Genomic DNA, 24276 nt, shown 5'->3' on the forward strand with positions numbered 1-24276 from the left:
AACTCAATGCTTTGAGCGATTTTAGGAGTTTAGAAAATGCAAAAAATATTCTCTTGTAATTGCCTTTTAAGTAGCTATTTTTATTACTATTATTTTTAATTTTAGATTTTTGATGTTTTTTACCCTAATGATTAAAAAAAAAAAAAAAAAAAGTCGTAGAAGCCTTTTACAGTTCACCGTCCGGCGATGGGCAGTGTTGTCTGAAATGTGAGAACGCACTGTCCGATGGCCGACAATACACCGAAAAAGGTTCCGGGCGCCTATGGTCTCTGATATTCACACTCATTAAATAAATAAAAAAAAAATAATTTTCTCTGCTGATAGCGAACCCTGTAGCTAGTGTAGTATTATTAGATATTAGGTAAATCTGTTTCTCCTAAGAAATCCTTATCGTGAGAAATGAAATGAGAAAATCTCTAAATGTTTTGTAAAGAATTATTGTTCATATATAAATATTCAAAAATCCAAAGCTTCATTATTAGACTATAGAAATTAATAGTATTATTAGAATTTTGCTTTTTACAATCAGAATTAAGCGTAGATTAGTACTTCTAACGTCCCAGCTAGTTTTACGTTTGATCCGCGGGTTGTTCATTGTGCTGTAGTGGATTTATTAAGCCCGCTTTAAACAAACAAATTGTATATTTATAATAGTATAATTTAGAGTAGATGAATGTTTCATTTACTGTTTGACAAAGTTTAAGTTATGGGTAATTTTCTTTTTTTTTTTAGCTTATACTAGTAAAAACAAATATTTAAGAGACTATTTTTAAATATTTAAAATTTATCAATTAACTACATAAGAAAGTGAATTGTATTTTTAGTTTATTTACAGTTAGTTGATTAATAATGGCTACAAAGGGAGAAGCTTACAAATATTTTTGACATATTATAGTTTTAAGGCCAGTTTATAATTAAGTATGCAGATTATACGATTGTTAAAGTAACGGGTCTCAACTTCATTGTTGTGAGAGTTATATGTTGACTTGGGTCAGTGCTCTCTATTACATCGCCAACTCAATTACTATCTAATATAATTTTTCATTTCTTCTTTGTTTACATGTGATTAGATTGATTGATTATACTATTAATTTGATTGTTGCTGACTACTTCTTGTAAAAATGTCAAAATATAAAAGACTTATTGATGAAGTTATCGGTTAAATTACATTGTTCTTTTAATGATTTTGCTAACTTTAAAAGTATTGTTGAAAGAATATTTAATTGTGGGATGAGCATTTTAATTTAATTGTCATAGCGCCCATGTTCTGACCAGGTTTTAGCTATCATCAGAGATCAATTCGGTATATAAATTTTGACCTTATAGATCACTTCCGATAGATTGATTTCGACCAAGACTAAGTCTGAGTATCTAAGTCCCCACTATTTACATCTACTCATCCTATATCTATTTACTACATAGAAAAAATACTTTCCATCTTTATAGCCTTAGTGTTGCAATACTTGATATACCTGCCTTATCATCGTTATCGCGTTGTTCCCTTTTGAAATACCGATTTAAGTACACTCGTATTTATTATTGAAATCTCCCATGGATTGATGTACTTGAATGTTGCTTCAGATAATGTCCTCGTACTGAAAGGGGTGCCTCTAAGCACTAGTATAGAGAAAGCATCGAGTATACATAAAACATTTTATCGCATAAAAACTAAATTCATACAAAGAGTGAGAGAAAATAAATACAACAAATTATATATCTCTGTACATCTGTCAAAAATCAATAAATAAATAAAGGATTATATTTCAAAATCACTTGGCATATCCTTTAAAGTAATATACTTGGTCTTAATAACAAAAAATAAATGGAAGCGAGTCCATCAAGTTTAGGGCAAAAATTTTAATTTTTTCCTTTTCTTCTTCATTAACATCTGAGATTAAGCGTCCAGAGGATTCCCGGTGAACTGACGGCTCGCAGAAACGTTCTATCTCTCTTCCTCTACAGACATTATTGAGAGGTTCGTAGGAAGAGAAAATCTTATCGAGTTGAAATCGAATCTGGAAGCTCCACTTGTTAATCTAATCTACGTATTAACCTAATTTAATGTAATGTTAATCTAATGTACTAATTAATGTGTTCTTAATTTAAATATGGAAATGAATGTCTCCTGTTCAAAGTAAAGTAAACTTTAAATGTGAATTATTTCTCCTGTACTTGGAAGTGCCAAGTGTTCGAAATTAAGTTATACATGAAGATAAAAGCAGTTTTGTCGTCTCCTTTTGAAAAAAAAAAAAATCTTTCTAAATAAGAATCTTTTTAGAAGTTTATTACTTGGTAGTTGAAATTATTTATAATTTTTATTTAAAATTTATTATTCAAATCTAATTTATCAGAAAATGCCTTTGAAGAAATAACCTCAAAACATGAAGTTGTGTTTACTGTTGGCTCTGGCATGATTATCAAGTACCGATTTATTATGTGACCAGGACTCACTGCCAATTGTGCGACAAGGTCATCTAACCTTTGAAAAGTTTCCAATTTAATGACAATGGCTTTGAGGAAGAGGAATAAATGAATTTATTCCTTCCTACCATCTTCTCTAATTACAATAAGGCAGCACAAATCAAATACTTGGGATAACATAAACAAAAAGAAAATTTAAAAAGAAAAGAAACTTAATAAGAGAATAAAGTGTGATTTATCAAAACAAACATTTTTTTAGTGCTCCCGAATTTTACAGATTTAGTGAATTTTCTCTTTAACAGTTCTTTTAATCTTGCACAGAAATTATATGAAATTGGTTTTAAAGCTTGAAGGATTTTGATTTAAAATATTTGTTGAAAAAAAATAAAATAAAATAGTCTTAAGTTAATGAATTAAAAACTGGTTATATTATATTAAATATTTTAAAAGATCAATGACCACACTTGCTTACGGTACCTTAGTACCAGTTCTTGAATCTTGGTTTAAATACTTTTCTAACCGACCTTCTACTGACCTAGTTCATCTGGAATTCCATCAATACACTTTTAAACTCGTAAATTTTAAAATTACCTGTAAAACTCACAATTAGTTTTTATTTTATTAATATTCTTAAATTTTATATTTACTTTCTCTTACTTTTTGTAAGTGCTGCAGAAAGTTTAATATTTAGCTCTTAATAAAATTCATATTAAAGTCCATTAATTATTCAAAAATTTATTTTTACAAGTTAATGTTGAAAAGTTGGGGGTTATTAAAACTGAAAAATGAAAAAAAATGCCAACGAAAAGCTGCTAATTGAGTTCTAGAGTTTTATATACATTTTGGATTCGAATCCAGTTAGCTGCTGCCCTAGATTTTTTTTTTTCCTTCTTAGGAGCTCTACTTGGTTCACAACCGTTCGGGTGACGGAAAATATTGTCTACTTAATTTTGATCTAATTAATTTAAAGTTAATTTTGAACGAGGCCGGAAGAAGTTCAATAAGCTATACACTAGTAATTCTTTACCATTTTAACTAAACAGCCAACTAATGCTAACTAAAACAGTTCTTACAAGTCTACTGCGACCTTATTGTTTATTTTATAATTTATAATGTAAAAGTAAAAAAAAAAAAATGACAATATCAATACTATAATGCATTTACTCAGATGAAATTAATAGTACTTTTAATGGGCAAACTATTTATATTTTAAGTCAAAAGTTACATTAATCTACTTAATATTCTTAATTAAAAAATTTAACCATAGTTTTTAATGGCCGAACAAAATATTTTTATTCAATCAACCATAATTTCTGAACTAAATGAAATAAAAATTATTAATTTATATTATTCCGAAATTTTTTATTCATGAAAATTTTAAATAATAGCCTGTTTCGGTGTATCAGTAGATGTGCCTAGGAATTCATTAGTAGATATTAGGAGGATTTTATTATTGATTGAATTTATTATTTTAGAAAAATGCAAGTCTGGCATTTAAACAAATAAAATAGGCTCTTAAATTAGGTGGAGAGATAGCGATTAACCGCTTTACCACTGTTCATCATCAAAAATCATCAATAGAAAATAATTTTTTTTCCCCGCAAAAAGCTGTTAAAGTATCAATTTCAATAGCATAAACAACATACAGTGCTAAAAGTTAAAAACAATAATTACGTTATAATTTATTTATGATTTTAATCAACAGGTTATTTGTTTGTTTTTTGCATCCGCGATTCATTAAAAATTTAACGGGACCCAGTTGTTGAGATCCGCTTATTATAAATTGCGTTTAAAACATGTACTTAATGTAATAAGTTGCAAGTTACACTCTTGCAGAATTTTTTTTTTAACCAGTAAACCAGAATAAATGTATTTTATTAAAAAAATGTTTTTAAGAATTTAGTGCAAATCTTTATTTGAACTTTTGAAAATGTAAAGAATTTTTTTTTAAATACAAAAATTAAATCTTGCAAAAAATTTGTGGTGGGGTAAGATATAAGTTAGTTGAAAGGAGGTTGGTCTGAGACCAGGTGGGAGTGCGCTATAAGTTTCCAGAGGTCTTGGAATTAGAGAAGTTGTTCTGAACGTGATGGTAAAACATGAAGATAGTTCAGTATTGTTTGGTTTTTATTTATTATTTTACTGTAGCAATTAGCCGGCCATCCGATGAGAACAGTGATAAACTTGACGAAACAAAATCAGATCTAGATATTAATAGTGATTCGAATCAAAATGTTACGGAAAAAGTTTCTTACAGTGGAGCGCAAGTTTTAAATGTTTATGCAGAAAATGTAAAAGAATTATTGGATGATCTTATTGCTAAAGGAGGCAAGTATAATATTAAATTGTAACTATTATATTATTATTAAAACATTTTCTTTTTTAATAAATAAATATTATGTTTCGTTATTTTAGATGCTGAAGAATGGAGTAGTAATAAAACCCATTTAGATGTATTTGTACCCAAAGATAAAGTGCCAAAAATTAAATCATATTTAGCTGAGAAAAATATAAATTATAAAATTATGATTGAAAATGTTCAAGATGCTATAGATTCAGAAAATCCACCTATTTCGGATGAAGAAGATGAATTTGAAGGAAGAAAAGGTAACATAATATATTTTTAAAAAAATTTAAAACTAAGAGGTTTTAGTAAGAATAATTTCTGTAGAAATTACTTCAAAATTTCTTATTGTGAAGTATTATACATCACAATTATCAGAAATTTAGTGATACAGTTCTATAGATTAATGTTTTTGATTAATGAGGAAAAGTTATAATCTGTTTATTACTTTTTCTCTTTAGATAAGAAAAGCAATGCTGTCATATCGCATTTTCGTTAGGATTTATCACAAAACTTGCGTTTTAAAATTCCTTAAATTCAAAAAAGTAGTAACAAAAAAAAAAATGACGGTGTATGCGTGAAGATGTGTGAAGCCCGCACCTAAAAAAGTGAATAGAAAGCTCACAATGAATATTTTATTTAAATACTTCATGGAATTCATTATTATCTTTCAGTGGGAAATCATTACCCTAAAATTGCCACTTTAAAAAAGTGTATTTTTTCACTTTTCTGAGATTTTCTCGTCAACTGCTTTTAACAATTTTCTCATACTCGTATCACATATGTGGTTCTGAAATTTTTAATTGAAACATTTTTTTCTGGAAATATCGATCTACGACACCTATGTAAGAAAGGGCCAAGTAGATTTCCCCATTTTAAATGTATGGTCATATCACTAATATAATAAAAAAAAAAAAGAGGATTAAATGAGTTATTAAAATCACGAGATAAAAAAAAATTTCTTAACCGAAATGGCCACTTTACAGAAACGGTTTTTTAAATCATTTTTGAGATCTTCTTGAAAATGGCTACTACAAGTTCTCTAAACTTCTTTGTACTCATAGCTCTGTTACTTTACTGTAATCAGTCAATAAAAATTACCTTATGATTAAGAAGGTCTTGGGTACTGGTTGAATCTTAGAAAGTTCTCTGTAGTGTCATTTTAGTGTGATATATGATAAACTGAATAATGTTAGGAAAAATTAATTTTTATTAAATTGTTTAATTTTGAGGTCACAAGATGACGTGGAGGTCATATCATCGTTTATCCGATATCTATGGATATCTAGATTACTTAGCTGAAACATATCCTGATACTGTAACTGTAGGAAGTGTTGGAAATTCTGTAGAAGGGCGACAAATTAAATATATTAGAATCTCATCTGGAAAACCTAATGCAAAAAAATTCTGGTTAGATGGAGGTTAGTCTAAACTTTTTTTTTTCCTTTATTCAAGTTTCTAAATTTATTCTTCTAAAAATAATTTTCATTATTTTTACAGGTATACATGCTAGAGAATGGATTTCACCGGCCACGGTCACCTATATTATTAGTGAATTTGTCGAAAATAGGGATAAACATTTGCCAGTCATTGATGGAATAGATTTTTACATTGTACCTGTAGTTAATCCAGATGGTTACGAATATACACATTATGGGCAAAGATTATGGCGAAAGAATCGATCGAAAGGAAATTATTTTTGCCCTGGCACTGATTTAAATAGAAATTGGGGTTATATGTGGGGTGGCCAGGGAACAAGCGGTGATAATTGCCGTGAAATTTATAGAGGCACTGGGCCATTCTCAGAACCAGAAACCAGAAGTGTTTCCAATTTTGTTCTGAATAATAAAGATAATATGAAGGTACCGCTTAAAGAAATTAGTCATCACATACATCTTGTAAATAAAACAACTAATTTAATCTGTATTCACAGGCATTTATAACCTTTCATAGTTATGGTCAGTACATTTTAATACCTTATGGTTACAAAACTGGCGTGTTACCGCCAGACTTTAATGAATTAGAACGTGTTGCTAGAAAAGCAGCTCTTGCAATTAAATCTTCATCTGGGGCTTCATATAGTGTTGGCAACAGTGCCAAATTACTTTACGCTGCTTCAGGTATTTTGATAAATTTTGTTTTTATTTATGATAAAATAAAAAGAAAAAATAAATTTTGCCGTATTATCTTCTTAGGAACTCTAATAATTTCTTAATGAACAAAATTTGGATAATTTTGTGCTATAAGTAGAAATACAATAGTAACTTTGTAATATAAATTACTTTTACAGGTGGTGCTGATGATTGGGCGAAAGGCTCTGCCGGCATAAAATATGCCTACACAATAGAACTTAGAGATCAAGGCTCTTTTGGTTTTGTACTTCCAGCTCAATACATAATACCAACAGCAAAAGAGGCTCTTGCAGCTGTTAAAACTGTAGCTACTGCTATACATGAGACTAATTAACAAAATTGTTTTTTATAATAAATGATAATTTATTTGTAGTTTTATTGATATTTATTTATTTGTTGTTTTTGTAAATATATTTTTGTTTTCTTATGGAATATTTCTTTTCTTGGAAGTGGAGTTTACCATTACCATGATCGATTTTTTGGATTTATTTTTTGTCTAACAAGTTTTTTTTTTTTTTTTTTTTACAGAAAAATCCATTTATTCATTCAAGATATTTTGATACCATTGGCTTCAGAATGTTACAAATGATAAGTTTCTTTGTTTTCAGAGACGGAATTTATCTGTACCGACCACTCCCATAGCAAAAAAAAAAAACATTGAAGAACGCATATACTAAATTATTTATTTATTTATTTTACAAGAAAAAATGTTTCTAGAGCCCCAAATAAAATAATAAATGCTTCAAAGGTTATTTTTATGTTTACGTGCGAGCAGAGATTTTATTTTACTTGGGACTTCTACAGCTCACGGTTCGTTCGGCATATTCGGTATTGTCTTACAAAATAATGCTGATTGGAGGCCGGTAGTACACTGTGAATGGCGTCGGACGCTATTCATTCACCTAATTATATATTAATACCCTTAAATTAATAATAATAAATCTTAGTGCAGCAGACAAGAACATACCGGTACACTTCAAAGGTTGTACAAGTATTATTCTAAGTTCATGTAACACATCTGATCAATCAAATTCGAAACTTATTTTTAAATATTATAATGTTTGAGTTCTTAAAAAATACAATGAGACAGTTTTTGTCAAAACAATTGTGATTAGAGTTAACTTCCGAAGCCTTTCGGTAAGTTATGTCAATCCACCTAAAGAAAGAGTTCACCCATTCCTAGAGTTGTTGAACCTCAGCTAAGCAGTAAATTATTCCTTTTTAAAGTGTAAAGTTTTTCACAGCATGTTTACATGTTTAACTTTTCATTTAAAGGAAATTTGGAAGGAAACTGAAGAACAACTGGTTGAGAAAGTCCGAAAATTAGACCAGCAGTTAAAATTAATAACAGTTAAAAATAGTAAAGATTATGAAGAATTACATAATAAATATAGAAAAGCTCAAGATACAATCAAAAAATTAGATAATGAGATTAAAATAATCAAAGTAAGTATTTCATGTATTTTTTTTCCTTAAATTATTAAAAGTAATACTAAATGCTGGTTGTAAGTCATATTAAAAGCACAATAATATGTACTACTTATTTTGTTTACGATTTTCTTTAGGAAGAAAAATCTCTGCTAGAAAAGACAAACGAAGAGCTAACTGTTGATGTTACTCGATTAAATTGTGAAGTGGAAGAATACAAAAAAGAATTACAAGAATGGGGTAAAACAGAAAGAGAAAAATTAGCTGTTCTAGAAAGCAATGCAGTAATTCAGAGTAAATTGTCACAGGCAAACACTGAAGTAACAAGAAAACAAACTGAAGTAATTTATTTTATTTCATGTTTTAAAGAATATTATAATTTTTGTTTGTTTTAATAAATGTAATATTTTCTTTTGAGAGTAAGGAAAGGACTAGCTTTTGCGAGCTGGCAGACCCTCAACCAAAAGAAGAGGGGTTTCAAGTTCAGTAATGCTGTCTTTAGATTTTCTCTTGCAAAGAGCCTGTACAGCCCAGTGTTAACCTTGTTTTCATCAACGAGAGAACATTGACCGAATGAATGACCGGGCAAGGATCTTAACGCCAATGAATTCAGATGTTAATTATATTATGTATTATTTTCAGATTATCCGTTTGAATGGTGAAATTGGTAGGTTACGAGGTGAACTAGAAAAAATCAGATTAGGTAGTGTAGTAAATCATTCTACAGATAATTCATGTACAATAACTCAGTTACAAGCAGCTCTCGCTATGGAAAGGGAAAATTGTAGAGATGTGTCCAATGAGAGAGATTCCTTAATTAAAGAAATTGCAGAGTTAAAGAGACAGGTAAGTTGTGTGTTTTTTTTTTCTATTTTAAATTGTTCCCAATGATAAAATTATGTAGTTTCCATTCTCAAAGTTTACATCAACTATAATATGTAACAACTTTTAAAGGAAATTTATAGAATATTATGCAAAACTCAAATTACACAATTTCGTTTTATTAGATTCATAATTTCTAAATTTTTAATAACCAGTTATTTTTTCATCGAAATTGATTGATGCAGAAACGTTAGGCTGAAAAGAAGCTTTCAATGTATCGTTTGAAACTTAACGTTAATTTGGAATCACTAAATATTTTTATATCAATAAAAGATTGTTTTCACAGGTACTATCAATTTGTTTCTATGATTAATTGTGTGCAATTTTGCAGTTAAAAGAAATGGAATCTATAATCATTAAACGCTCAAAGTCTGGCATCTGTTTTCCACCGTTAAGCGATTATCAGTTGAACTCTCATTCAAAAAATATACCGAACGATATTATTACGGATAAGAAAAATAAAGATCTAGAACGTCAAATGGTTGAAAGTAAATCCGAATTAAATGTTACCAAACAAATGTTAAAAGAGCAACAGGTAAAGTAAATATAGTTTTAAATTGCAGTTATTCATTTTACTTTTTAATTATTAATTTCATGTTTTCTTTGTTGAATCATGTAAAGAATATTGATCACTATCAAAAATTTCTAACAAAAACATATTAATACATTTTTTCCAAGATGACACTTTTCCATTATAAAAATTAGTTCAGTACGCACTATTATTGCATTTTTGTTTATTAATTCTAGGTGAAATATGAGAACGAAATTTTCGAGCTTGAACAGCAAATAAAAAAGTTACAAAAAGAAAATAATTCACTAAAACATTTGTTAGAAGATCAACCATCAAAATCAAGAAGAGTGACAGCAGCAATAAATAGTGCCAAAGAAGATGCCCATTTGTTAGCAACTATAAGAGGCCTTAAAATGGAGTTGAACGCCCGTGAAAAAGATATTATAAGATTAAACAAAGAATTAGACGATACGAAGAAAACAAATAAAAGACTTCAAAAGGAAAGGGAACGATCGTTGAATCCTGGTAACAAATTACGGGGTAATTTTGAAGTTTATAATAAATGTTTAATGTAATGTTTCAATTAAAAAACATTGTTTCATTAATTCTTAATTATTAATAATATTAATGAAATAATTTAAAATCTGTGTACAATATTTGAATATTTGCATAACTTAATTGATTTATCCATTAATTATCATATTTAGATTTTGATGAGAAAGTTTTTTTCGGTAATGGCCATAGAATTTTTTTATTCATCACACTTTCAGCAGCTTCTGTTAAAGGGCTTCCAAAGGAACGCTGAAAAATAATAAAGACATTTGTCTTCGAAAGGAGGAAAATTTATTAAACATACCTTTTTAGTTTTGTTCGATACCGAAACGTACAACGCCCATAACATTTTTATTTATTTATTTTATTATTATTATTTATTTTTATTTTTTGTTATTGAAGACTCTCTGGCCATTGTCATCCTTTCACTTATAATAAATACACTGTGATGCAAATATTAAATCCTAGTGCATATAATGGTATATATTTTACTTGCAATAATTACAATAAATAGAAAAGAAGAAAGTCTCTGTGGTTGGTACCATTAGAAAGAAATCGACGGAAGTTGCTTCCAAAAATAAGAAAAGTGCACCACGTCTAAATACTAAGTATACTAATTTTGACTTATCCTCACAAATTTCCAAACAAAGAAGAATAAAAAGTGTTCTATTGTTAAATCAAAAGTAAATTTGTTGGCATTTTGGATAGCAAGAGTCGTTTCACAATTATTCAATGACGAGAACAGGGACTAAAAGTTAGCCCAGTACAAGTATACCATAATGAATTGCAAAGAGCGGGATTAAATGACTTCATTATGTTTAAAGAGAAAAACAAATTCCCTAACCAGCTGAAAGCTTTTCTTTCGAAATTAATAGATTTTAAGATGTTCCATACCAAAAATGCGGGGCAAACACCAAGAAGAAAAAACAGAAAATGAAAAGTTCCCGCATTAGGATACATTGCCAAAAACAATAAGTGTGCAGTAAATGTGGGAAGTTATCTTGAGTTTCTTGCGCAACAAAACCAAATTTGTGTAATTATTGTGAAGTGGAATAAAATAATTTGAAGTTGTAAAATTTATTTTCTCTATTTTAATTTAAAATGTTAAGAAGAAAATGAATTTATGACATCCACAAATTTAATACTATTATTGAAACGCATTTCATTTTTATTTTTTTAATATACATAATTCATGGTAAACAAATTTGCCTGAGGGTCATTTGATCATTTCAGTCCTTCCCTAAAGGGAGGGTCATCTCGCCATCTTAGAGTTAATTTAATTATCCAGTTAATAATGGATTTAGGAGGATAAATACCCGAAATAGTATTCGTCGGTATACGCCATTTTATAAGTTTAGGCTCTTTTAAGTATTTGGAACAAATCAACAAATCAATCTAGAGATGTAATTGATATAATTTTTTTTTGTTTTTTTTTTTCTTTTCTTCTAGCATCAATTCCAGTTTCTATAGGAAAAGACATCGAGAAATCAGTCTCAAGACCAGGTTCAGAAGTTTCTGTTTGTTCTTCTAAAGACTATAATCCAGTTTTGTATGAAGGTAAAGTATTTCTCTGTCAGTAATTTGAACGTGCCATTTTTCTTTTATTATTATGTCTACATATTTAATTTTCAGAAGAGCAAGAAACATTGATATTTCTTAGGACTGAAAATCGAAGTTTGAGAGAAGAAATTAAAAAACTGGAACAAGATCTAATAAGCTTACACAACAAACGGATTCAAGATGTTAGTATTTTTTTATTATTATTTTCCTCATCATCTGCTGATGTCAAATTAACTGACATGTTTATAACTTTAATATTGTTTAAATCCGAATAAATTCGATTGGATCATTAGCTATCTCGTACTTGGATACGCTGTAAACGTGGCGCAAAACACTTGTTACTTAAACGTATACACTAGAGTCCTTGACATTATGTATTTAAACTGGTTAAGTCCCCTCGTACAATCTCCCATTAAAAACACTTTAGTGCATTTACTAATCCTTATCACTTAACAGTTTGAATCAAAATATGCATTCTACAAGCCAACTTTACAACTGTCTCTCCTTCCTCATTTCCCCTAAACCTCAACGTCAAGGCACCCACTTCTGCTTTCTAAATAATTTCTGCATTTAACATAGTTAACTTGGCTCTAAGTTTGATGGAAGCGTATCCACTCAAGGAGTAATATACCGGCATTTTCATCAGCGATGTTAAAATCTTCGTGATTCGAATTAAATGTGGGTTAAATTGTAGTTTACTGATTTGTTTGCTCCCTATGTTAAGGTTATTAACAGAAACGGTAAATTGAGTTAAAAATTCTCGTAATTGAACAGTAAATTATCCTAATTTCTACTATTTGTTGATCGAGTAGAATTTCTTTAAACCATCTTGCCATCTTAGTTTTAAACTCATTACCCAGTTATTAATGGATTTAAAAGGATGAATACCCGAAATAGTGAAATGTTTACAATCTTTTTATGCTCTTCTAAGTATTTGGAATGAGAAAGAAAAAAAACACCACTGAAGACCAGTGAAAACGGAATTCGTGAAAATTTCTTGAATCTGTAGGACCCAATTTTCATGGAGACGAGATAAATCTACTTGTTTGCATAGATATGCTGATGATAATGGTGCTTTCTTCGATTAAATTAAACGAGTATTTATTGAGTTGCTCAATATTAAACTTGGTTAACTTGGTTAATGCAGTGTGAAACCCATAAAACTTTCATTGCATTCAAGGACATTGTAAATAATTATTGTTCTTTTTTTTGTGTGTGTTTTTTGTTAATAGTTAAGCGATTTACAAGAGCAGCATGAAGTAGAAGTTGCAAGATTGGTTCGAGATCACGCTGCTAAACATGCCTCCTCTACTGTTGCTCATCTACAAAGTCAGCTTTATACTCAGCAAATGGTCATACATCATTTGAAAGATCAAATCAAAGAGTAAGCTGAATTTTACTTAGTTACAAAAATCATTAATCTGAAAGTGAGTCCGCAGTCAAAAAAAAAGCGTCTAAAAGTACAATATTTTAATTTAATAGCACTTATTTAAATACAGGATTTCAAATTATTTTTTCATCACAAACTTAAATAACCTTAAAAGTACACCTTCCGAAAAAAGCAATTTAATATTGAATATTTATAAAAAGAGGCTAATGGACATATTAGTCAAATTTCGTCAAAATTTGGCCTTGTGATTTGACTCGCTGAACCAAGTGCGTATCAGAATATTTTAATTCTCTGTGTTTTTATTAAAACCCAAGCGGATATATAGACTTAGCATTTATTTAATAGCTATATTGTATGTTTCAATTCTGTTTTTTAATTAGTGTACGAAGAAACAGTTTTAATAATATCTTTAGTCATTTTATTTTTTGAACTAACTCAGGTTAATTTTGCATGAAAGCATTATAAGATTTTTCGAAACCCTCTAAATAGCTTTGCTTCATCTTCAGTTATTTTTCGTTATTAATTACTAATTAGGTAATTAGATTACAAATAAAATAATACATTAATCTTTTAACTTATTTGCACAGGCTCGAAACACGCCTACAAGAGGTATCAATGTTAAAAGCAGAAAGAGATCACTTGGAGACAACTCTGATTGAGGCAAATAAAAAAATAGCCAGGTTACATGATTTAGCATCCCCTGTAAGTTTGCAATAATTTTTAAAATATGATTTATCTTGATGCAGTTTAAATTACGCTTCATTTAAAAATAATAAGTTCGTAGTTTCGCATGCTTTTATGAATTGAAAAACTTATATATAAATTGATTTAAGTACCTCTAACGCTATGTAGTTTTGAAAGCTTGCGTCAACAATTGAAAACAAATATTCATAAACAAGAACAATGAAGTAACTTCTTTGAATCTAAAAATGGGAAAGAGAAATGCTTGGTCGGCTATGTTGCATCCACGATTTTTAAAAAAGTTTGTTGACAAAAATATTGTGCCACATAATGCAGTAATGATGGCGTAACGTCAAGTAATAAGTAACTACAAAATAAAATGATAGAGAAATAGCTTTAATTATAATGTTCTGCTTTTGCATATAAATTTATTTCGATAAAGAACAGTTTAAAGCAGGCCATACCTTTATTTTAAAGTGGTTGACATGAATCTCATTTATAAGAGATATTAAGAAACAAGTTTACTTGCGCTACAAATTTAAACGAGGGATTCTGTTGTTAAGTCAATGGAATATTTTAAACTATTGACTGTTGTCACTAAAGGTGTTCTATTCTTATTTAGATCTGAAAATATAAACATATGTATATTCAATTGCTTTTCATATATTCAGCAATTTGTTTGCTTTTTTAGTCGATATAAGTATTTTATTTAGAATTACTTAGAATTAATATGAGTTTTAATAAGTTTTTATTGCTTTATTTGTGCTTTAGGAGAGTGTCCAGTATTCTGGTCTTCTGGAAAAGTTGGAATTTTTAGAACGTAGACATGAAGTACGAGAACAAAAGTTACAATCAATTGTAAGAGATTTAATAGCAAAGCAGGGACAAGGAGGAACTTGTAGTTCTAATTGTAGAGATAAACTCCTAAATAAAAATAGAGAAATTTGTTACTATAGAGCTGAAATGGACAAAATACTCGACACCCTTTCTGAGTTTAGATGGAATTAATTTTTTTAATTTTTATTTCATGATTGATTGAAAATCGTGATTATTTTTTGTTTAAAAATATTGTATTTATTTATTTTCTCGATATTATAAAATATTCCTAAATAATTCTCAAAATTAACTAATTTTTATAATTTATTTTCCGCCATTTCACATAATAACAAAATATCGCGTTTGAATTGCTATTAATATAAAGGTAACATATTTTATATAATCTCATTGTAGTATCATTTTCCCGGTTTTTTATTTATTTATTTATTTATTTATTTTTATTTTAACAAATCCTTACACATTATAAGCTCCTTATAACAGCTCAATATAATGTAGCCAAAAATATATTAAGACTTAGACCTAGAATAATATATTATATACTTTTTCCGAACATAATTAGAAGTTTAAGCTTTAAGAATCACTAGTCAATTGGTTGAAAATTTTATGTATTTCTATGCAAATATAATTTTTATTTATTTATTTTATTTAAGGCGCGTCAACATCTGAGGTTATTGGCGCCTTTTTTTATTTAATTTATTTAATATTTATTTTTTATATTTAGGTATGTACCTTATGTTTTGTTTAACTCCAAAACTTATTAATGTATATATTATAAAGTTTACAGTTAAAGTAACGTAATGTGAATCCATTGCACTATCTTCCAGTCAAATTTAATGTAGTTATTTTTTTACTTATATTTTTGTTAAAAAACAAAACATTCAAATATAGCACTCTTATTTCATGTATTCTTTCTCTCTCTTTTTACGTGTCATTATCAAATTACACAAAATTAAAAACGAAGATGTTGTATGATGGCATACTTTATTGGTGGTAAGAAATAAGCTTATCCCAGGGACGGATAATTAAGGATTTCCTAATTCTTGAGTTTGGAGCTCATATTTTAACTACTTATTAGTAGATTCATGGCAGTGGATCATAATACTGTTTATAAATTTTTTTTTGCTTATCAGATCCACCAAATGGATATTTAATTTGTCTTTACTTATTTTGTTTTCTAAATACCATTTACTTGAGTGGCGCTTTCTGAATGCATAGTGGATTCCCTACCCGCCTTAACTGTCAGACATGTGTGAGTGTGTGTATGTCAGACCTCTGTGTGGATTGAAGATAAAATAAATGACAAAGAAAATAGTACAGAAACCGCTACACTTTAGATCAAAACAATAAGTGAAAGGTTCAACGCTTTTTTTTTTGAGGGGGGCAATCACTCGCATTTTCGATGTGTAAGATTCAAATATCGCAATGGCAATTTACATAGAGAGTCAATAGCCATGAATCTTATCAGTATTACTACTACACTTTATTACGTTAATATAAAAGGACATTTAAAAATACCTATTAGGACTTTTCTTATCGCTCCCGGAATATGTCCTAAATAATAGATTCAGCCCACCTGTAAATGCAAATTACTGGATTGCAGTTGCGGATTTCTAGTAAATATTTTTTTTATTGGATCGACATCATGGCACACCATGTCTTCTTTTCTTGCTTGACCATCTGTGGCAAACATACCCAAGCCAAGTTCACCCATTTCTCTAAACTCAGAAAAATAATTTTCATTAAAAAAATGATTAGGTTGATCATACTTAAATTTAGGTATAGATTTAGGTTAGATATTTAGAATGAATCACTGTTAATTTTAGATTTAGGATTATGTAATTATCTGAAAATGGATCCAATTGGTACACTTGCATTCATATTTCATAGAAACAGTGCCCCAGGTTAAAATACATTCCTGAGTTGGCAGTTTTTAATATTACATCGATGGTGTAGTAATGTTAGATTTTATCGACATTGCCAGTTCGGAAGTACATATATTCGATACTACGATAGAAAGTTGCAAAGATTCAGGTTTTAGTTCTGAGGTGTAGGTTTCTAGGTTTAAATTAACGTGTTTTACCTTTAACTGATAACCAAATTTTTGGATCATATTTTTCTGCCTAGTAGCGATGAATTGTTCAAACTCATTTCGTAAAACTAAAACACTCAGGAAATTAGGAAAATATCATAGTGTGTTGAAGAATGATTTCGGAATATCTCCGAGTAAATATCCTCAGAAGGTTAGATTAATTTTTCTTTAGGGTAATATGTCCTAAATATAAGTATGAGAAAAACTTGAGATATCTCATAATATCAAGGTGAAATGTTTATATTATGAAGCATTGACATTGGTAGTGGGTTGCAATACTCTCTTCATTTTAGATTTTACAAGAGTAGGTCGTTTTGTTGATTAAGAGTTGACAATGAAGTAGTAGCCTTTACTGCTTTACATGGTTATTTATTTCATTTCAGAATATCGTACTTTGCAATGGAGGACTTGCATCCGGCATCTCTAAAGAAGACATTGTCGAATTGTTTAGCCAGTTCGGTATATTGGAAAACGTTGTATTGATAGCTAAAAAATCATTTGCTTTTATAACTTTTAAAGAAATCTCGTGTGCTATTGTTTGCTTCGACAGAATCAATGGCAAATGTTACTTCCCACAATTAAGTGGACCAATGTGTTTGTTGTTTGTTGAAAAAGGTAATTAAGGTATATTCGTCAACTATTTTATTTTTAAAGATTTATTTCAGTCAGTTAAATATTTAAGTTGCATAGAAGACATCATGCAGTCAAAATTCAGACTTTCACAGTTAACGTTTTATTATTCAGAAACAGTAAACTTAAAAATAAATTGAAACCGCTACTAATTTCGTCTTCTTATTTTTGTGTAGTACCCAATTCAAGCCCCTTTGACACTTCACTACCACCTGGAAGCATTTTATATAAAGATTTTATTACTGCTAAAGAAGAATCAGCTTTTCTGGAAACGATAAACGTCTCAGGAGATGAGGTAGGTATAAATCTTTCTGTTTTATTCATTTTTTTTAAAGCCTCATTTATTGTTTTAAGTGTGTGTGTGTATCCACCGTAATTAAAAAAATAAATTATAAATTTTATTTCACTTAGGTACCAACAGAAAATGGCACATCAACATTATGGCCAAAATCTGTCAAATGGAAGAACAATTTTACTAAATAAAATTTAAGATTTTTTTGAAAACTGCTCTGATTTTCATAAAGTTGGTGTAATAATTGTATATTAAATGACACAAATTTTCCGAGTTTCAAGAATATTTAGGAACTATAAATAACGTTGGGCGTAGTAGTAAGAAAAGGTCTGTGTAACTGGGCCATTTTTTAAAGCTTATGACCTTTTCTAAGCTAGAATCTAGTAAAGGAATACCTAATTAGAAACTATGTCAGTGAAATATACAATATAAAGAGATTAAGGGTTGAAAATAGCAGAATAAGAAAACTTTTTTTGTATCCTGAAATATTAATAAAAATTCTTTTATTTGAGGAAGCAGAGAAAGAGAGAGAAAACCAAAAAATTGAATCTAGTATTATTCGGCTTGGATAACACGTCAACTGCAATAAATACCCTTCTATATTTATAAAAATATTTCTCCTTTGTATTTAAAGTTGCAGATATATTATTTTTTGAAAAAAGTAAAGTTCTTTCTAAAACCTTATTCTTATATTACATTTATTGCAGGGGAAATATCTGGCTAAAAAGGGTAACTCGAGAAATCAGGCTAGGAATGGCACTTCCTTTGATTAAATTTCTTGTCGATAACGAAAGGACGTAATTCTAGCTACTGTTTATAATTTATAAAAGGGCAGTTGTGAAGGGTTGATCGTAAAAAACTGCACGAAAAAGCATTAAGTAAAAAAACACGCAACTTTGACAATTTTTAAAGTTGTGATTGCTACAAGAGTGTCATATAGTTTTATGAATCCCCCCCCAAATATAGGGATTAAAGTTTAGTAAGCCCGTGTGTTTTAAATATATAAGTTTATTTTTTTACTGTAACATATTATCCATCCCTTTTTGTCACCTACGTGCCAGGGCCACATTATGTATTGACGTAGAGTGAAACTTTTCAAAAATTTAACTGGTTTTCTTTTCACATTTCAGTGGCAACCACTAAAGCACCGCAAAGTAAAACATTTTGGTTACGAATTTGTCTACGGAGAAAATAGTGCTAAGAAAAATGAAGGTATTAGAGATATACCATCTATTTGTGATGGACTTTGGAACAGAATCACAAATAAAGGGTGGACCCTACCATGGATACCTGATCAGCTGACCGTTAACTGTTACGAACCAGGACAAGGTTATATCTTTGTCTCATATTATTTGAAGTTTCTAAACTAGTTAAATTATGAAAAATTTTAAAATTATGAAAAATTTAAAAAAGAAAAAGAGAGAGCAGGGCACCAGCTTTTGTCTTATATTAGTTCTTCCAAGAAATCTCCAATAGGTAAAGTACAGTGCTGTCTGTTACGAGAGAAGTTAAAGATGCGATAAAACCAATAATTTTTGAATATAAACTTATGTTTACTCTGTAGTTTAAATAAAGAAAAAACTATTCATAGTGCATTGCCAGTCCCCGGAGAGAAGGTAATCCTTGAACCCAGTATCCCCGCAGTAAGTCCAGGGTAACAACACAGCTAATTCTTTCCCTCAATGTTTGTTTTTCTTTTAAAAGTAGTGATTTCATTAAAATTTTATTTATAGGCATCCCTCCTCACGTCGATACCCACAGCACTTTTGAAGACAATATTCTCATTATATCCCTAGGAGCTGATACTCAGATGGAATTTAAAAATGAACATTACCATTCTATTGTGCATCTTCCTAGACGCTCCTTACTAATTCTCTCTGGTGAATCAAGGTACCAAATTATTAAAATTTAATTTCTTTTATTTCTAGAATTCTTCTAAATAAGAAACCAACAGGAAATTTGAGTATTTAAAAAAAAGTTCGTGGATCTTGAGATTTCAGTATTTTTAAGGAAATTGTATAACTTTAATTTGCATAATACTTCTTCAAAAATAACTGAGTCAAATACATGTTCTTAAAAATTTATTCATTTATTATGTATTAAACATAATTTCAGCAAATACAATAATTTATAGATTAGTATTTACTTTGTATTTTATTTTAGATATACTTGGTCACATGGGATTTCATCTCGTGATAGAGACGTATATTTCGACAAAGATCTTGGGTATGTTGTGGTAAAAAGAGGTACTAGAACGTCCCTAACATTTCGACGAATCAGACAGACACCGTGTGATTGCAAGTTCGTAGACTACTGTGATTCTAGAGTTACTGATAGTAATGTGCTACAAGAAGAAAGTGCCGTTGAACTTGAAAATAAATATGTTGGTGAGGTATGGCCAATATTTTTATGGCTTTCGTTTATTTAACTATTTATTTCTTTCAGAATAGATGTTAATTATGTATTTTAAATCATTCTACAACCAATAAAAAAATTTATAATTAAATCATTAATTATTTAATAAATGTAATTTAAAAAGTAATTACCCTAATACAGTGTTAAAACTCACTCTGGTTTATTGATTTAAAATATGGTTGAAAATTTTGGGCTTGTTAATGATTTGCAGAAAACGTAATCGAGGAAAAGAACGCCTTATCCGCCGAAAATTTGCTGTTTTAATATAAGCTCTCGTTAACAAAAATTTAGTTCAAAAATTTAGTTTAAAAATTTAGGTACAACGGTTGATTAAACGCCAAAATATAAAAATCAGGAAGTACCCAACATTTCATTCATTCTTCAGCTCTAATTTCAGCCATTTAGAAAGGTTCGAAAAATCTTACATGTTTTATTTAAACCTAAATAAATTAATGTTTATTTACAATTTCAAATTAAAGTAAAAGTAAAAAGTAAAGTAATTGCTTATTTTTTCATGCGGGCTTTACGTCCAACTACTAATTTTGTCGGTGGTGTCGTGGACGGAGGCGACTAGCAAACATACTTTACTGTCAATTTTTTTTATTAACCGTTAAATAAAATCCAAGACCTAAAACCGGAAATCGAACCCAGTATCACAATACATATCAGCTTTACAGGACTCGCCTCTAACCGCTCGGCTACCGTGGCACCTGAAATTCAAAGTAATAGATAAATATTTCTTTACTTTAAATAATCGATAATGCCGTTTTCCAGAAAGTTCCAAACCTTTAAAAGTATATTTTGTAAATTTGGTTTACAGTTTTTTTTGACATAAGTAAGACTTTCTTTATAACTTTATAATTTGTAGTGGTGGAAGTATGACTACCACTGGAGAGATATTTTAAAAGAATGCGTGCAGTTGTTGCCTTTAAAAAACTTAAAAAATTTGATATGAAAAAGTTAGTTTAGTTTCAAAATAAATATTTTATAATAGATGGCAATAATCATTACAATTACCACTGATTCTGCTATGCCTGAGTTGAACGTTGATAATTAATTTTGTTGGTGTTAATTTTGAAATAGTTTATTTATAAAATAGTTAATAGTTTAGTGTGAAGATCGATGTATAATAAAACGGCGTAAAAATTATTATTATTATTATTATTATTATTCTTTTTAACTCTCTGTCAAACATTAGTATACTTTGTAACATTAACATCGGTCAAACAACAAGTGAGTTAAGTTAGACTTATCTGTGTTAATGTTATTCAGAAATAACTTTATTTTTGTATTAGTATTATTAATGATATAACAATATTTATGTAAATTTTATTTACAGACATATTCCAATATTGCCGACCATTTCAGCTTAACACGTTACAAACCTTGGCCTCAAGTTTTGGAATTTGTTCAGGACTTTCCTGTTGGTTCATTAGTTTTAGATGTTGGTTGTGGTAATGGAAAATACTTTGGATATCGTAATAATATATTTGAGGTTAGTAACATCTAAAAAAAATAGTAGAGTTAAAATAATAATAACAAAAACCAAACAAAAAAATTGGAAATTATGTCAATATTAAGTTTGTTTGTTTTTAATTATACAAACATTTGTGATTTAACTTCATACAACTGAAAATATAATTGATATAATACATTACTGAATAAATTTAATTAGTAAATTTCCGTTACTTTGAAATAATTAGTTTCAGTTAAAAGAGAATTAAAGAAGCATACTTTTGTTAAATTACTCTTCAACAAGGTACGTTTAGGCTTCTTCTCTAAGTCAAAATTCTTTAAATTTAAAAGTAGTTATAATTTCTTTTATGTATATAAAATTGTGTGCAATATTTTTTTTTAAATTTATAATTTAAAAACAGGTAATGAAAACAATGTCCATCTTAAACTATATTTACATTTAATTATGCTAGTTTCCAAATTAATATAAAAAACTTACAGACCTTCTTGAGGTACAATTTTCGATGTTCTAACATTATTCAAGCTCCGATTTGTAAAATATGTTTCATATTAATGTGTGCAAATTGTAAAAGCATACATTACACCGAAATGGCACCCTTATGGAAAACAAATCTTGGAAAGGTGAAATATCTACTTCAGTAAAGAAGTGCTTCCAGTTATGGAATTTACTCCCACTCGGAAATTTAGCAACAAATTTATTCCTCTTTAAAATATACACGATTACCATACAAGAACTGAAATTGTACTTAAGAATTGAAGTGTTCTAATTCTCAAGAAGTGTTTAGATATCGTTTGTATAGATATTTGAATTTATTCATTATTATTAATAAAATTTTAAAAGATTTCAATATTTTCAGGTTGGTAGTGAGTTATGCTCTTCTCTAGCATTAATATGTAGAAAGAGAGGTTTTGAAACCGTCAATAACAATTGTCTTTCTTTGCCTTTTAAAGACAATATATTTGATAGAGTAATTTGTATAGCAGTACTACATCATCTGTGTACTCTAAAACGACGCCAACGCGCTATAAATGAACTAGTAAGGGTACTTAGACATGGGGGCAGAGCCCTTGTTTATGTTTGGGCAGAGAAACAAAATGAAGAGGAAACTCCAGAGATGAAACAGGTGAAATAAGATAAATTTTCATTTGGAGCTGACTTACCCTTCATACTGTAAAGCTTAATTTCATTTACTTATACCTTAGGAATATGATTATCAAGAAAATGGATCGGCAGTTGGAATTAATGTAAAGTTGAATTCGATTGTTACATTACCGGTGATAGCTAACAACGGTAAAAACTTCAAGAGAAAGGATATATTAGTACCTTGGCGCACTAACGAAGATTGTAATAACGTGAAAACATTTTTGAGGTAAAAATTTAAGTGTTATAATTTGTAGTAGTCTATCTAATTTGTCCATACAATACATATTCTTTCAATACACATCTTTTGACAGTAACCATGGTCGCAGAACGTCGGCCGAATCGTTTTTAATAAATAAATACAAAAATGAAAAAAATTAATACATTCCTTAATATTTATAAAATAAATAATAAAACTGAACTGCGAAAAAAAAAAATTAATAAGAAAATGAATTCAAAGAAAAGATGCACAACTTTAAAATAATTTATTTCATACTTAACTACCTAGTCAAGTAATTGCTATCTAGCTGTTGTTTTATTTAAATATTTATTTGTAAATACCCACTTAATCTTTATTAATAGAGCGTCAAAGACGCCTAGTCGCAACCATTCAAGCTTAAATTAATGTTCAGTCTGACAACTCGGCCGACGATTTGCAACCATGGTTACTGTCATAAAAGATGTGTTTTTTTAAATAATATGTATTATCTATTATATGAATAAATTGTGTGAACAGCACATAATACCAAATTGCCAAAATATTTAGGCCTCGTTTCACTAAGTCTGAAACAGGAAGCAAAGAAAAATGATAGGTTTCGTCCAAAATAAATTGGATTCAATATTTCAAATAAGTTCTTCAGAACTTCCCGATTAGGACCCCTATCTCTTATAGATTTTTACTTAGACAAACGCGATGCAAAAATGAAATGAATAATAGAAATTCTATTCTTTTACTTTTTTCCAAACGAAGTTTTGTTATTCTTTTGTTTTTAGGTATTATCACATTTTTGAAGAAAAAGAGCTGATAGATCTTTGCTTATCTGTGGGAGGAAAAGTCTTAAACACATACTACGATACTGGAAACTGGTGCATCATATTTTCTAAATGATAAGTTCTGTTTATTGTAAGTTGAAAATTTGTTTGTAAAAATTAAAAATCACTTCAGTCTTTTATATTTTGATATGCCTCGTAAATTTCTAAATTCTGTACAAAAGTAACTTTTTCAATTCCTAAAAATTTACACGATCATTTTTACAACTCACTTCAAGAAAGATTGTTGCCAATCTTTCAACAAAAGATAAGTATATTTTACTATTCAATAATTTTCTTTCTATAAACGTTGTTGAATAACCACAAAAAAAGGAGAGGGTAATTGCCATACTATCTTTTAAGAGGTAGTACCTGCCTTTTCAGTCTACTTTTCATCCAGGTATTGATAGTTTCTCCATTTGTCCATTTTCTTGAAAATGACATCTTGTTTTCATCTTTAGTTTCA

At 29.0% G+C, this 24276-nt stretch overlaps 3 protein-coding genes across 4 annotated transcripts in view; all 3 read left to right on the top strand.

Annotated features, from left to right (window-relative positions):
• LOC141451012 (uncharacterized) overlaps window positions 1-15643 on the top strand; it is a 40176-nt gene extending 24533 nt beyond the window's left edge. For both annotated transcript variants that reach the window (XM_074122012.1, XM_074122013.1), the window contains 10 exons: window positions 8173-8343; window positions 8463-8666; window positions 8968-9171; window positions 9539-9742; window positions 9955-10258; window positions 11720-11827; window positions 11903-12012; window positions 13063-13214; window positions 13808-13922; window positions 14673-15643. In XM_074122012.1, coding sequence (XP_073978113.1) covers window positions 8173-8343; window positions 8463-8666; window positions 8968-9171; window positions 9539-9742; window positions 9955-10258; window positions 11720-11827; window positions 11903-12012; window positions 13063-13214; window positions 13808-13922; window positions 14673-14909 — 1809 coding nt within the window. In that variant the 3' untranslated portion in view covers window positions 14910-15643. The remainder of the gene's footprint in view (window positions 1-8172; window positions 8344-8462; window positions 8667-8967; window positions 9172-9538; window positions 9743-9954; window positions 10259-11719; window positions 11828-11902; window positions 12013-13062; window positions 13215-13807; window positions 13923-14672) is intronic.
• Window positions 62-8255, top strand: LOC141451020 (carboxypeptidase B-like). The gene is made up of 6 exons (XM_074122033.1): window positions 62-4749; window positions 4837-5028; window positions 5998-6186; window positions 6266-6627; window positions 6699-6885; window positions 7056-8255. The coding sequence occupies exons 1-6, from the start codon at window positions 4521-4523 to the stop codon at window positions 7229-7231; spliced, it is 1335 nt and encodes a 444-aa protein (XP_073978134.1). The 5' UTR covers window positions 62-4520; the 3' UTR covers window positions 7232-8255.
• Window positions 15644-16697: 1054 nt separating the features above from the next.
• LOC141451014 (tRNA (carboxymethyluridine(34)-5-O)-methyltransferase alkbh8) lies at window positions 16698-23961 on the top strand. The gene is made up of 10 exons (XM_074122022.1): window positions 16698-16978; window positions 17211-17442; window positions 17634-17752; window positions 18880-19078; window positions 19483-19639; window positions 19913-20141; window positions 21504-21659; window positions 22498-22764; window positions 22844-23010; window positions 23775-23961. Exons 1-10 carry the CDS (start codon window positions 16868-16870, stop codon window positions 23887-23889), a joined length of 1752 nt encoding a protein of 583 aa, XP_073978123.1. The 5' UTR covers window positions 16698-16867; the 3' UTR covers window positions 23890-23961.
• Window positions 23962-24276: the final 315 nt, after the last annotated feature.

The sequence above is a fragment of the Rhodnius prolixus genome, unplaced genomic scaffold, assembly GCF_049639745.1.
Source record: "Rhodnius prolixus isolate KJV_2025 unplaced genomic scaffold, Rpr scaffold_8, whole genome shotgun sequence".
In the NCBI taxonomy this organism is placed as follows: domain Eukaryota; kingdom Metazoa; phylum Arthropoda; class Insecta; order Hemiptera; family Reduviidae; genus Rhodnius; species Rhodnius prolixus.

Bases quoted from the DNA above. Each gene is read 5' to 3' on its own strand.
- LOC141451014 (XM_074122022.1), top strand. From the start codon at position 16,868: ATGAATTGTTCAAACTCATTTCGTAAAACTAAAACACTCAGGAAATTA. The intron at 17,753-18,879 runs GTAGGTATAAAT...TTCACATTTCAG, and splicing joins TAAACGTCTCAGGAGATGAG to TGGCAACCACTAAAGCACCG. The intron at 22,765-22,843 runs GTGAAATAAGAT...CTTATACCTTAG, and splicing joins AAACTCCAGAGATGAAACAG to GAATATGATTATCAAGAAAA.
- LOC141451020 (XM_074122033.1), top strand. From the start codon at position 4,521: ATGAAGATAGTTCAGTATTGTTTGGTTTTTATTTATTATTTTACTGTA. The intron at 4,750-4,836 runs GCAAGTATAATA...TCGTTATTTTAG, and splicing joins TGATCTTATTGCTAAAGGAG to ATGCTGAAGAATGGAGTAGT. The intron at 6,628-6,698 runs GTACCGCTTAAA...CTGTATTCACAG, and splicing joins ATAATAAAGATAATATGAAG to GCATTTATAACCTTTCATAG.